At 36.6% G+C, this 15220-nt stretch overlaps 1 protein-coding gene across 5 annotated transcripts in view; it reads left to right on the top strand.

Moving 5' to 3' along the window:
• The window catches only part of FOXJ3 (forkhead box J3), a 154898-nt gene that overhangs the window by 109007 nt on the left and 30671 nt on the right, over positions 1-15220 (top strand). For 4 of the 5 annotated variants that reach the window (XM_045064325.1, XM_045064326.1, XM_045064327.1 and 1 more), the window contains one exon: positions 2220-2321. The exons of the other annotated variant lie outside the window; for it this stretch is intronic. In XM_045064325.1, coding sequence (XP_044920260.1) covers positions 2220-2321 — 102 coding nt within the window. The remainder of the gene's footprint in view (positions 1-2219; positions 2322-15220) is intronic. 5 annotated transcript variants of the gene reach the window in all.

The following is a 15220-nucleotide window of genomic DNA, read 5'->3' as shown; positions in this document are numbered from 1 at the left end:
TGTCAAATAAATAAATAAAATCTTAAAAAAAAAAGATTTTAAAAATTTACCATCTAATTTATAATAGCAGAAGCTATGAATCTGGCTTTGTAGGAAAATAGTGTCTCATATCAAATCTGTGCTTTTTCTCATTACTCACTATTAAATGTCCCTCTGTATCAGAGATCCTCAGCATCGATAGCAGGTGTGTTTTAGTAGTTGTCATAGCAGCTAGCTCTCACTGTGCATTTCAGGTACCATGCTGAGAGCTTTGCATAAATCATTTCATTAATGCGCTTAATACCTCTAAAGAAAGTGACATAATCCTAATTTTTATAGATGGGTAAAAGAGCATAAAGGTTGATAATTTGTATACCATCACACAACACAGGCTCTCCTCTTCCTACCCCAGTGGGGAGGAGTGAGAAATAGTGAACCAGTAGTTGGGATGGAGATGATTCAGTTGAGTTAGAGGAACATGAGATTTGAAGGTTTTTGGGTTTTTTTTTTTTAATATAAAGATTTTATTTATTTACTTGACAGAGATCACAGGTAAGCAGAGGCAGGCAGCAAGAGAGGGGGAAGCAGGCTCCCAGTTGAGCAGAGAGCCCAGTGCGGGGTTTGATCCCAGGACCCTGAAACTATCACCTGAGCTGAAGGCAGAAGTTTAACCATCTAAGCCACCCAGGCGCCCGAGATTTGCAGTGTTCTAAAGCAATCTTGTATGTTAATTTAGGTTTAGCTAAGTTAGACTGGCACCAAAATTGAGGCATAGACCAGGTTGTCTTTGTAGTTCTTCCATTTGTATTTCTGAAGCCCTTTGCCACTTTTACCTTACTCTCAATGTGTACCCAGCACATAAGTGCTGGATTCTATCTTCCAGGGGGCAGGGTGGGGAGGTGACCCTTGTCTTTTTCTCTTTTTTTCATTTCAATCAAGCTTCCTGTTCCTTACCTTTGTAGGTTATCTGATGAAAGAAATTCATGATGAGGATTAAGTGATAATGGGTCTCAGTGAAATTGCTCTCTTTTTCATTCAGTGTGATCTTTTAAAAATGCATCTTCAGGGCGCCTGGGTGGCTCAGTGGGTTAAGCCGCTGCCTTTGGCTCAGGTCATGATCTCAGGGTCCTGGGTCTCAGGGAGCCTGCTTCCTCCTCTCTCTCTCTCTGCCTGCCTCTCTTCCTACCTGTGATCTCTCTCTGTCAAATAAATAAAATCTTAAAAAAAAAATGCATCTTCACTTGGGACTGTGTGGCACAGGTTAGGTTGTTTTTGCTAGAAGAGGAATATACATGGACTAGCATCATAGCCACAAGTTATTCCTATCTGTCCTTTGTTAGTTTTCAGCATTTGAAGTTGAACATTCTTGAGGCCTCAACAAAGCCATAAACACCATCTCTTATGAACAAAGGAGGAGTTATCACTATTTATATCCCTGATTATAAATACAGAATTTTGACTCCCATATTAGCTCTATAAACTGTGTGTGTGAGTTGTGTTATTCAGTACTGTTCAGTTGCACTAATAGACAAAGGAAGAAAACCTTAAATCGGATTTCTCTTTCAAGTAGAAGTTTGAGCTGTTAAATTTAACAGATAGCCAGGTGTGTTCCACAAGTTCATTCAGATGTCCATGTTCCTTCTAATCTCATCTTTTCAGTGTTCCCTAGAGTATTACCCTTGATTTTTTGGTTAAGATTACCACCACTGTGTCTGTGTCCCAGCTTGCAATAATAGGGAAAGACACAGTAGAGGACAAGCAGGTTCTTTTCAAAGACATGATCCAGAAGTTGCACATATCTTGCTCACATCTCCTTTACACAAGTTAGTTACATGGCCACATATACCTTAGTCACATGGCCACAGCGACTTTCAGATGAACTTGGAAAAGGTAGTATTTAGCTGGGCTATCAAAAGTCCGTAACTATAGGGTTTTGTTACTAAAAGGGAGAAGAGAGGAAATGGATATTAGAGGACCGTTAACAGTCTCTATTTTTGCTCGACTGTCCCGTAGTGAATTAAAAGAGCTGGTAAGAAGTAGCCAAACCAATGGACTTTGTGATACCAGGTCAATGGCATATTAAAATATAGTATAAGAGATTTCAGTAGGGATTTAAATTCATGTTTTCAGAAACAAAACACAAAACTGGATGTTGGAGAATTTGATGAAATACCTTCAAATTGTGTTCAAGTTGCTGGATGTATGAGCTAATAATTATTTATTTTGTTCTTGTATTTTAGGCCTCAACTCCATATAGCATAGATTCAGATTCTTTGGGAATGGAGTGTATTATTTCGGGAAGTGCCTCTCCAACTCTGGCAATCAACACTGTGACTAACAAAGTAATTCTTTTTTTTTTTTTTGGAACACTTTTTGAAATGTTGTTGAATAATACATTTAATTTGTCTTTATGATAACAGTAGCGTTCTATATGATTGAGATTAAAGATGACATAAATTTGGCTAGCCTGTAATGGCAGCTTGAAAGCTTGAATCCACAATGTTTTGAGGTATACACAAATTAGAAGAAAATATTTCTCTAAAGAAGTTGGAGGTTGCTTATTGGAAAGCTCTATTTAATTTAAATTCTTGACAGTGCCAGTTCCCATTGATGGAATTTTTGAGTTAGTATTTTATTGAATCAGTTTGTTTCAAAAACCAATGATTATCCCTCTAAATATATGCTTGAAAAAAATTTTCAGATTCCCAAGGGGTCAACAGAATCTAGTAAAATGAATAATTTGGACAAACCCATAGAGTTCTTTGAATGGTAGTCAACTTGTTCCATAGTATGCAAGTGTAGGTGCATATCCAGAAATAGTATGTAGTAGTCTGCTTTCTTTTCCTTCCCTTTCTTCCACTTCCTTTTCTCCCCTTACCCCATCCATCCCTTCCCCTTCTCTTTTCTTTCTTTTTGAAGCAAGGGTCAGAACTTCCAAATTTCATGCCAAGTCATTAGATACCTAATGAAATACCAAGTGTTTTTTTCTTTACGTTATTTCTTAAGCTCATATCTCAAAACCCTAAAAAGTCTCTGGGAGATTCATGAACTAACTAAGTTCTATGCATGTATTTCCTCCCTTACTAGACCATGAGCACCTGAAGCCATATATGCCTTATGCTGCTACTCTCTTTCAGTCTCACTTTCAAATCTTGCTTTTTTACCCTCTTCTCCTCTCTCCCTTGCTTTCACTTGTTCTTGCTTTATTTCTTCTACTTTTTCATGCACACACATAAACACACACACACACGCTTATATACATATAATTATACTGATACATATAGAATCTTTTTATTTTTAGAAAGATAATAAACCAATAGAAGCAGACTATCATTAGTGACTGATCAGATTTACAATTTAGAAAGGCAACTAGTAGCTGAGGTATAGAGTATTGATTTTTCCCAAATACTAACCCATGGAATGAGTCCATCAGAATCACTTAGGGGAGGTATATGTGGGTGTATGTGTGCGAGTGTCTATTTAGTGGTGCTGGTGATAATTCCAAGGTATTATTGCAGGCCTGCCAAATCATTTATTTTATACTTAGAGATAAGGTTCAAAAATCTGTACTTTAAGAAATCATCCCTGTGCTCCTGGGTGGCTCAGCTAGTTAAGCATCTACCTTCTGCTCAGGTTGTGATCCAGGGTCCAGGGATTGAGCCCCACATCGGGCTCCCTGCTCAGTGGGGAGCCTGCCTCTCCCTCTCCCTCTGCCATTCCCCTGACTTGTGCTCTCTGGCTGTCTCTCTGTCAAATAAATAAATAAAATCTTTAAAAAAAAAAAAAAAAAAGACACTATCCCTTTTTGTGCCCAACTAAACTTGAGAATTTCTAGTGAGGCATATGGTCTAGAATCAGAAATATCCAATACTGTTCTTTGTAGTAGTTCAAGTAGGAGATACTAAGGCCTAAATATAGATAGTTGTAGCTTTTAGGAAACAGGAAATAGTAATGCTGGACTTCATGATGAAATAATATGGGGGTCAAAGAAGCTGGAGTTCTTGGACTTATGCTTCTAGATGTGATGGATTAGCTAGTATTAGATTAATCCTTCTTTCTATATAAAATACCACCATCCCCGACTAACAGTAAGAAAGAGGGAAGAGGCATTTGAGCACAGAAAAGCCAGGACTTCAGAGCTAAAGATTCCAGGAAAAATGGAAATATATTGAGATAAGCCATGCATACTTTCCTTGGGACATTTCTCAGTTCTCAATGCGTGGCATAGAGGCTAAACAGAAATCAGAAGCCTAGACCAGTCATTGGGCTAGGAAGACAAAAACTGGAGTTTGAGGCTATCAAATAGCTGGGGATTGAAGACTAAATCCTCTTGAATCTCCCAGGTGAGTTCAGTTTGGAAGTATTATCCACTTAAGGCATTTGCTAATTCCTAACTCATATGTATTTGGACTCAGACATAGACAAATCAAGTGGATTTTTCACTACTCAGAATCAAGCAGTCTCACAGGAAGGAGGGAATAATGATTATTGTCTATGATCTTCAAGGAGGAGGGGAGCCATGGTAAACACTCGAGCCTTTCAAGTCGATACTTCAGAAGGGTTATGTTCTGTGAGTAAGAGCAAACGAAAATAGACCAGCTTCAAATTGTTACTAGCGTGGTTGCTATATACTTTAAAGCTTATAGAATACTTTTCTATTTGCCAAAAGAGAATTAAATCCTTTTTGGAAGAAATAACATTATCCTGAGCTTTTACAAGTTTTCATAAGTCAGATCTCACTTTCAGTCAAAAACTTTAGATATTACAGGAAACAGGATCACATAATTAAATAACAAGGAGATGGGTAGGGAAAAACAGCATAAATGTATTTATAAGTGATCTGGATAATGATTTTAAAATAACTAAAACTAACATTAGTTCAAGAAAATAGTTGAATTACAGAAAATTTATCAGAGAATTGGAAGCTGTATGGAAGAATGAAGAGGAAACTCTAGAACTGAAAAATATAGTAACTAAAATTAAGAATTTGATAGATGGGTTTAACAGCAGATTAGGCACACCAGAGAAGAGAATAGAATAGTGAACTGGAAGAAATGTCAATAGAAAATATGGAGATTGAAACACAAAAACAATGGAAAATTGAGAAAAGCTCAAGAGATAAATGGGATATAGGGAAAGAAATCTAACTTGTTATTAGGGTTTCAGAAGAGAGGAGAAAGGAATAAAGAAGCAACAATATATTAAAATTTTTTTAAACTGATGAAAGATAATACAGTGTAGATTCAAGAATTTCTTGAGAACTTCAAGAAGAATTAATGAAAAATCCTTATTAGCTGTCCCCCCTCCCAAATGGAGCCGCTAAAAACAAAGATGAACAAATCTTAAAATCAGAGGTAAAATCAGGCAACTTCAAAGGAATAATAGTAAGCCAGGCACTGACTTCTGAATAGAAATGATAAAAACCAGACATGAGAATGAAACCTGTATACTGTTGAAAGGTAATACCTGCTAATCCAGATTTCTACAATTAAAATTTCTGTGAAAAATGAAGGTTAAATCAGTGGGTTTCTACAGAGAGAATATGTTACTAGTACACCAGTATTATAGAGGGAATTAATTTTTCAGATAGAAGGAAATTATCCTGTGCAGGAAAGAATGAAGAACACCAGAGAGTATGTGTGTTGGTAAATCTAAGTGTGTATTGAGTGTTTACAAAAATCCAACAATAGCAGTTCTGTTATGTAACACAATGCCTTTGAGTCTAAAATACTATAGAAGTTAAAAGACATGACAGTATAAGGGTAAGGCAGGAAGAAATATGGTTGACCTTAGAACAGTGTGTAGTTTAGGGGTGCCCATGCTGCTGCTTCCCGCATAGTTGAAAATCTCTGTCTCTGCCTTTGACTTCCCCAAATCCTAACCGATAATCTGCTGTTGAACAGAAGCCTTACTGATATATAAATAGTTCATTAATACATGTTGTGTTATGTTACATGCATTATATACTATTCTTACAGAAAAAAGCTGGAGAAAAGAAAATGTTAAGAAAATCTTAAGGAAGAGAAAAATACTTGTACAGTACCGTACTGTATACTTAATTATTTTTAAGATTTTTATTCATTTGAGAGAGAGAGAACATGCATGAGTGTGCGTGTAGGGCGAAGCAGAAGGAAGGGGACAAGCAGACTCCCAACCTGATGGTGGGGCTCAGTCCCAGTATCCCAATCATGACCCAAGCTGAAGTCAAACACTCAAATGACTGAGCTACCCATGCACACCTATTTATTTATATTTTTAAATCAGACTTTCTGCCCAGCATGGGGCTTGAACTCACAAGACTGAGATTGAGTTGCATGCTCTACCTACTGAACCAGCCAGGCACCCCAGTAACTGTGCTGTGTTTATCTTTCTTTCTTGTTTTTTTTTTTTTTTTTTTTAGGTTTTTTTTGTTTCTTTGTTTGTTTTTTGTTTTTTGTTTTTAGTGAGAGGAGAGGCTGGAGGAGAGGGAGAGAGGAGAGACTGGGGGAGAGGGAGAGAGAGAATCTTTAGCAGGCTTCGTGCCCAACCCTGAGATCATGACTGAAACTGACTGAGCCATCCAGGTGTCCCTGTGCTGTGTTTATTGGAAAAAATTCTGTATGTAAGTGGACCCATGTGGTTCAAAGCCATGATGTGAAGGATCAACTGTATATACAGTTAAGTCTTTGTATTGCACTGGAAGTGGTGAAAGTACTAAATCAAAAACATATTATAATATTTAGGGCAGTGGTTCTTTTAATACATTAGCATTTGTCACAATAAGTAGGAGGTTTTGTTAAAACCTTTGTTAAAATTGCCGGGCCTCACCTGAGAATTTCTGGTTTTAGTACATTGAATTGGGGTCTGAAAATTTGAATTTCTTTGTTTTGGTTTTGTTTTGTTTTGTTTTGTTTTGGGGTTTTTCTTAAGGATTTAAAGTAATCTCCACACCAGTGTAGGGCTTGAGCTCAACTCTGAGATCAAGTTCCAGGTTCCACTGAATGAGCCAGCCAGGTGCCCCAAAGTTTTTTTTTTTTTTTTTTTTTTTTTGAGTAATCTCTACACCTAACATGGGACTTGAATTCCTAACTCCAGGATGAAGAGTCACGTACACTCTACCAACTGAGCCAGCCAGGCACCCCTGAAAAATTTGAATTTCTAACAATACTCAACATACTAGTCATGTTATTATTTACTACAAGAATAGTAAAAGAATATAAAGTAAATAAGGAGAGGCACCTGGGTGGCTCAGTTGGTTAAGTGGCTGCCATCGCCTCAGGTCATGATTCCAGGGTCCTTGGATCGAGCCCCACATCGGGCTCCCTGATCGGCGGAGAGCTGGCATCTCCCTCTCCCTCTGCCTGCTGCTCTGCCTACTTCTGGTCTCTCTCCACCTCTCTAATAAATAAATAGAATCTTAAAAAAAAAAAAAAGTAAACAAGGAAAAATAATATATCCAAAAGTAGACAAGAAAGGAGGAAAGAAATGAATAAAGAAGTGAGAGGGAAAACAGGAAAACAAGTATGTACTTAAATTGAGTTGTGTTGGGTTGGGGTCCTGGGTGTCTCAGTTAACCTTCTCCCTTCAGCTCCGGTCATGGTCCCAGGGTCCTGGGATGAAGTTCCACATCAAGCTTCTCTGCTCAGTGGGGAGTCTGCTGCTTCCTCTTCCTCTCCCTCTTTCTGTCTCTCAAATAAATAAATAAATATATAAAAAAAAAAGATTGAGTTCTGTTAGGAAATCAACGTAAATGTACAGAATATTCCATTTAAAAATCAAAGATTGTCAGAGTGGATGAAAAATAAAATTCATCCAGCACCTATGTGCTGCTTACAAGAGAGCCAGAAAGAACCTCAACCAGACTCTGAGCCTGGAGCCCAATGTGAGGCTGGATCTCACAACCCTGAGATCATGACCTGAGCCAAGAGTCAGTCTCTTAGCCAACTGAGCCACCTAGGCACCCCACCCCGCCAGAGATATATTTTAAAGCACAAGACATATTACTGAAAACAAAGATATTTTATTATGCAAAAGGATCATTTCAATAAGGAACAGTACTAAATTTATATATGCTTCAAGAGCTGACAAAACTCAAAGGAGAAATGGACAAGTCCTTGACCAAAGAGGAAGATTTTAGCATATGTCTCTTTATAACTCAAAGAAGCAAATCAGAATCAAAACATAATCATACAAATCCTATTAAAGATATAGAAGATTTGAGCCAGGAAATTAGGAAATTTATTCCACTTGAGGAATATATGTACATACACATACATATACATACATACACATACTTAACAATTGCAGAATATACTTTTTTTTTTTAACAGGATTTATTTATTTTAGAGAGCAAGCGAGGGAGTGTGTGGGAGAGGGGCAGAGGAGAGAGAGTCAAAAGCAGACTGCCGAGTGTGGAGCCTTTCTTGGTTGGATCTCATGACCTTGAGATCATGATTTGAGCCAAAACCAGGAGTTGGACACTCAACTGACTGTACACCCAGGCATCCCCCGAATATACCCTTTTTATGTGCACATGGCATATTTACCAAAATTGATCATGTAATACTGATTTATGCTAGACCATAAAGGAAGTTTCAGCAAACTTCAGAAGACCAACACCATATAGTGTATATTTTCCAGCACTGTGGAATTAAGGTAGAAATAATAGCAAATACATGATCAGATAATCACCCAAAGTTTGCAGATTAAGCGGTATAGTTATAAATAACCCAGGGATCAAGAAGAAATTCTAGTAGAAAATACTTTGAATTGATGACCAATAGAAATATGAATTATGAAAGCCTATAGAAGGAGTATAGTTGAAGTATTTTTTTAAAGATTTTATTTATTTATTTGACAGAGATCACAAGTAGGCAGAGGGAGAGGAGGAAGCAGACTCCCCACCCAGCAGAGAGCCCGATGTGGGACTCAATCCCAGGACCCTGGGATCATGACTTGAGCCGAAGCCAGAGGCAGTGGGTTAAGCACTGAGCCACCCAGGTGCCCACAATTGAAGTATTAACCTTAAATGTGTATACTAGAATAGAAGAAGGATTGAGTATTAATGATTTAAGCATCTAGATAAAGAGCAAAATAAATCTGAAGAAGACAAAGGTAGTTAAAAAAAAAAAAAAGAAGTCAACAAAAAGAAGCTGGTTCTTTGTAAAGATTTGTTGGTTCTGGCCAACATGAAATAACAGGGCCTAAATTTACTCCACTACCTGAAACAACTGACAAAGTAGACAAAATATACGAAACAGTGGTTTTCGAGAGATTCAGCCATAACACAGTCCTGAGAAATTGTGAACAAATAAGGTCAACCCTATGATTGTCCTAGCTTATTGTTAAGAGAAAGTTTCTAAGGCCCAGAGGTCTCACTGAGTAGAGTCAGGTGGAATTGGGAGATCATGGAATCCCTGAGGTGGCTGGAGTTCACAGGGCACCGTATTAGAGAAGAGAAAGCTACACCAAGAGAGAATCCCAGTGATATACTGAGGGTGCCCCCTGAGTCTTCAGTTGGTATTTATAGTGCATGAGTAAGGAAGACTAGGGAAAGAACCACCTGCAAGGATTAGTGTAGAAAATTACTGATACTTCTGTAGGGCCAGGTGTAGTTACTGTTCACGCAAAAGTGAAAGTCTTCATAATTCACAGGTCATTAAGTAAAGTACCTGGGATTTTGATTCAGTAGCGGAACAAAATTAACTCTAGACTAAAATGGTGCTCTGGTCCTATCTACATACCTTCGAAGCAAAACTCAAAAGGATTGGTCTGTTTTCAAGTAATTCTAATTTTAAAATTTGATTTGAAGTTTCTTAGATGTAATTCAGAGACCATTATAAAATTTCCCCTTTTAAAGTTACAGTTAGTGGTTTTGGTATATTCACAAGGGTGTGCAGCCATGAACTACCATGTAATTCTGGAAAATTTTTGCCACCCACCCTGGAAAGAAAAGCCTATACCCATTACCATTGATTTCCTATTCCATCCATTTCTTGTAACTGTTAATTTACTTTTTAATTCTGTGGATTTTCCTATTCTGGACATTTCATATAATATGTAACTTGTTACGTCTGACTTCTTTCACTAAACACATTTTTCAAGGTTCAGCCATGTTATAGCATGTATCAGTACTTTATGCCTGTTATCAAATAATTTAACTGTGTTCCAGAATAAAGGTCAAGAAGGTTTATAAGAATACAAAAATATCTAGCACTTATCAGTGTAAAATTCACAGTGGCCTGGCACCCAATAAAAAATTATCAGGCTGGCAAAGAAGTAGTAGAAAAAAAAAAGTTTAAAAAAAAAAGCAACCATAATGAGAAAATTAATCAAAACTGACCCAGAAATAGCACAGATGATAGAATTAGTATAAAGCAACATAAGAAATTATCATAAGCCAAGATACAGAAATAAGCTCTCATTGGACGAATGGGTGATAAAGCTGGGAGGTATGTGTGTGCACGCATGCATGTGCACGCACACACAGAATGGAATATTCTTTAGCCATGAGAAGAACATCCTGCTGTTCGAGACAACATTGAATGGACCTTGAAGGTATTATGCTAAGTGAAATGTCAGGCAGGAAAAGACAAATACTGTATATATCATTTATATATGGAATCTTAAAAGGCCTAATTCATAGAAAGTTGAATGGTAGTTAACCAGGGGCTATGGGACAGGAAAAATGGAGAAATGTTAGTCTCAAAAGGTATAAACTTTTAACTTATAAGATGATTAAGTTTGGGGGATCTTTTATATAGCATGGTGATTATTGTTAGCAATATTGTATTCATGTATACATGAAAGTTATTAGGTAAGTAGATCTTAAAAGGAAATGGTAATTATGGGAGGTGATAGAGGTGTTAAAGCTATGGTGGTATTTAATTTGCAATATATAAGTGTATCAAATGAACACATTGTATACCTTAAACTTATATGTTAATTATATTCCAGTAAAGTTGGGAAAAGCCCAGTTTTTATAACTGTATTCCATAGAGAAGTAAAAGGATAGGTTGAACATTTATGTAGACATCTGGAAGATACTCTTTTAAAATCCAAATCAAACTTCTTGGAGATACAAATTATGTCTGATTTGAAAAATACGCTGGGTGGAATGAACAACAGATTAGACATTGTAGAAGGAAAGATGATTGAAGATAAAAAGTTAGACAAAATGAAACATAAAAAGACTGAAAAAGTATGTAGAATATTCGTGTGCTGTGGTAACAACTAGAAATCTGGATCTACAGAAAGGAACTAAGGACCATAAATGGTAACTATGTGGTTAAATATAAAGCATTTTTTGAAAAATTTAAATCTCTTTAAAAGATAATATACTGCTTAAAGCAAAAATAGCAAACATTGTGGGTGTATAACATGTAGAAGTAAAATACAGGACAACAATAGTATTCAGGCAGATAGAGGAGAAATGGAAGTATTACCAAACAAATGTTAAACATAAACTTTAAGAAACCTAGCTATCATTCTTAAGTGATATGATTGTTTATGTGGAAAATTCAAAAGAAATCTACAGATAAGCTCTTAGAATTCATGAATGAACTTAAGTTCTTAATAGAAGATCATTGTTTGACTTTAGAAATCAATAGCATTTCTGTGTATAAGTCAGACAATTCGAAAATAAGATTAGAGATAATAAAACTTGCGTTAGCTTTCAAAAACATTAAATACCTAGGATTAAGTGGAAGATGAACTCTACACATAAAATTATAAAAAGTTACTGAGAGAAAATGAATATATAAATAAATAGATACGTAATTTTTATAGAGAAGATTATTGTAAAGAAGTCAGTTTGTCCTCAGTTTATCTACAGATTTAATATCCCAGTTAGAGGTCCACAGTGCTTTTTTGGGGGAAGGAACGGGAATAGAAAATGACCAGGTGATCTTAAAATATAAATGAGAATCCAAATGGCAAATGGTAGTTGAAGATAATGTTGAAAGAAAAGGTACGGTAGCAGGGCGCCTGGGTGGCTTAGTCGTTAGGTGTCTGCCTTTGGCTCAGGTCATGATCCCAGAGTCCTGGGATCGAGCCCTGCATCGGGCTCCCTGCTCAGCGGGAAACCTGCTTCTCCCTCTCCCACTCCCCCTGCCTATGTTCCCCCTCTCACTGTATCTTTCTCTCTGTTAAATAAGTAAATAAAATCTTTAAAAAAAGAAAAGGTATGGTAGAGGATTTATACTTCCAGTTATCAAGAGTAAACTTACAGTAATTGAAAGAGTGGTATTGGCATAAAACAAATAGACTTACGGAACACAACTCAGTGATGTCTCTCAACAAATGGTGCTGCATTACAAAGGAAGTAATAAAGATGTAAGAGCAGATATTAGTGTAAAGCTTTGTGTAATCCTTTAGCTGATTTTACTGTAAAAGTACAGAAAAGGATACACATTATATGATTCCATTTATTTATTTTTTTAAAAAAGATTTTATTTATTTGACAGAGATCACAAGCAGGCAGAGAGGCAGGCAGAGAGAGAGGGGGAATCAGGTTCCCCGCTGAGCAGAGAGCCCGATGTAGGGCTAGATTGCAGGACCCTGAGACCATGACCTGAGCAGAAGGCAGAGGCTTAACCCACTGAGCCACCCAGGCACCCTGTATGATTCCATTTATACTTAGTTCAGAATACAGATAAGCTAACCAATAGTGGCAGAAGTTTGGTATAGTGGGTGCCTATGTCAGAGAGGGGAATGGGTTATGACTAGCTGGTTAATGATTGGGAGAGCACATGAACTGGCCTTAAGGAGTGCTGGTTGTGTTCTGTATCAGAGGTTCTGTGGTCTGTGGACACCTAGGTAACTAAGACCCTTTTTAGGGATTTCATGAGGTCAAACTGTTTTAATGATAATACTAAAATACTATTTGCCTTTTCTTTATTTTTATATTTTCATTGATGCAGCATAAGCAGTAGTAAATGTTAGCACAGATCAAGGCAGTGACCCCTTGTACTAGTAGTCATTATATTCTTCACTGCCAACACCCCTCAGGTTGAAAAAAAATACTAGTTTAACTTAATGATATCCTTGGTGAAACAGGAAAGATAGTTTTATCAAGTTGTGACCTTTGAATATATGTCTTTTTAATATTCTCTGTGATGAAATGGGAAGTATGCATAAAAAACTTAGACTACATGCTGAACTACATTGGTTGCTTCAAGGAAGAACAGCCCTCTTTGTGTGGGTGTTTGAGTTGGATGTGGACCTAGCTGCTTAGATCATTGTTTTTACGTGAAAGAAAAACTCACACTGATTATTCAGATTTGGCAGATGTTTTCTTGATAATAAACAAAGTGAGTTTGTCACCTCAAGGAAAACAATTGTCGGTATCCTTTGCTAGTGATAAAATTTGAGCTCTTAAGCAAAAATGGAAGTTTGGAAAACTTTTATCCACCACAGCAAATATGATAGGAGACTTTAAAGACTACTTCTTTAAGGCGATCATTGATGATGTTAGCAAGTATGATGTTTTAATGTTGTATAATGAAATGTGTCAGTATTTGGGAAATCTGTATAACTTAGTGAACCAGTATTTTCCAGATGGCCAGTGCATGTTATAAAATCACGCTTGGATGAATGATCCATTCAAAGTACAAGGTAGAACAGAGGGTTTCAGTGGGACAGTATGAAAAATTTAGTGTTGTGTTCTCAGATCCACATTGCAACTTATCTTTAAAAAAATTTTCACTTGTCATGTTTTGGTGTAGTATCAAAAAAGACCATCCACAATAATCTGAAAGTCTGTTAATATATTCTTCCCCTTTTCCAAATACATATATGTGTGGTGCTGGGTTTTCTCTGTATTGTTCCACCTAAACACCTTACTGCAGCAGATGGAATACAGAAGTGGATAAGAAAATTCAGCTGTTTCTGTAAAGCCAGGCATTGAGATTTACAAGAATATAAAATAAGGGAAGTCTAATTGTGTTGATTGGGAGAAAATATTTCTTATGTTACCATTTTAGCCAGGTTTATAATTGTTATTTTTAAATTAATAATTTGTTTTAATATATATTTCAATTATTATTTGGGGGGGACATAATATGCCAATTATTAATAGATGAATCAGCACAAACAAGCTCCTTGACTCTTCAGTTTTTAAGACTGCAAAAGTGTTCTAGGATCAAAGTTTTGAGAATAGGTCTATCTAGATGGTGATTACGTAAGTATGCCCATTCTAATAAACTAGTAATTTTTATTAAAATGTTTATCCTCTTTCCAGATAAAAATAAGCTATTAAGGATTTTGTCCAAGATTTCTGACTTGAGTGGTACGTAATGGAGCATGGACAGGAGAGAGTGTGAGTGGCTAAGAAATTTACCATAGGGTGCTTCTAATTTGTTGGTTAGGAGCCTGTAAGCTTGATTTTTTAAAAATTATTTTTATTAACATATATTATTTGCCCCAGGGGTACAGGTCTGTGAATCATCAGGCTTACACATGATTTTCTTTAAAATGAAATTTATGTTGGAAGTGTTTGTCAGAGTTTCCTTTATTTCCTCTTAGATTATCTTATATTCTTTTCCCTAATGAGTTCCTAGGCATGTTACTGTTTCTAGCTGACGTGAATGGGGGACAGTTTGGTTTTGCCCTCAGTATAGAGGGATACATGCTTAGTTTTCTACATGTTTGGCCTCTTTTGGCAGATGTTTGTAGCATTTAGCATGATCCCATTCTTAGCACAAATAGAAGGATGGTGATAGATCAATTGGTTATTCAGTCAGCAAATATTTATTAATTGTGTACTGAGTAGAAAGCACTATGTTGGTTATGATTACTTACTGGGGACTCAAGGAGCTAACAGTCTAGTAGTGGTAAAAATTAGTTTTACCATAAAGCTAAATGTATTGTGCCATGGAAGTAGCAGCATTGAAAGGAAAGTTGGTTGTACCATCTGAATAGAACCTTGAGGGTTAATAAGGCTAGTTATCTGTTTTAAAAATACTCTTTGTTTCTAATTAAAAATTGTAAGTCTTCAGAAATGCCTAGCCTCCTACTGGTTAATAGTTAACAGTTTGATTTATAGTCCTTAGCATCTGATGTGTATGTGTTAGCATCTTATTTTTGTTTAAAAGATTTATTTGTTTAGAGAGAAAGAGTGTGGAGGGGGAGGGGGTAGAGAGAGAGAAAGAGAGAATCTCAAGTAGACTCTGTGCTGAGCGTGGAGCCTGATGTGGGACTTGATTCCACAACCCTGAGATCATGACCTGAGCTGAGACCACGGGTTGGATATTTAACCAACTGA

The sequence above is a fragment of the Mustela putorius genome, unplaced genomic scaffold (assembly GCF_011764305.1).
Source record: "Mustela putorius furo isolate JIRA1106 unplaced genomic scaffold, ASM1176430v1.1 tig00003853_pilon_pilon_pilon, whole genome shotgun sequence".
NCBI classification, from domain to species: Eukaryota; Metazoa; Chordata; class Mammalia; order Carnivora; family Mustelidae; genus Mustela; species Mustela putorius.
Note: the sequence above shows the minus strand (reverse complement) of the source record. Positions and strands in the feature narration are given on the sequence as shown.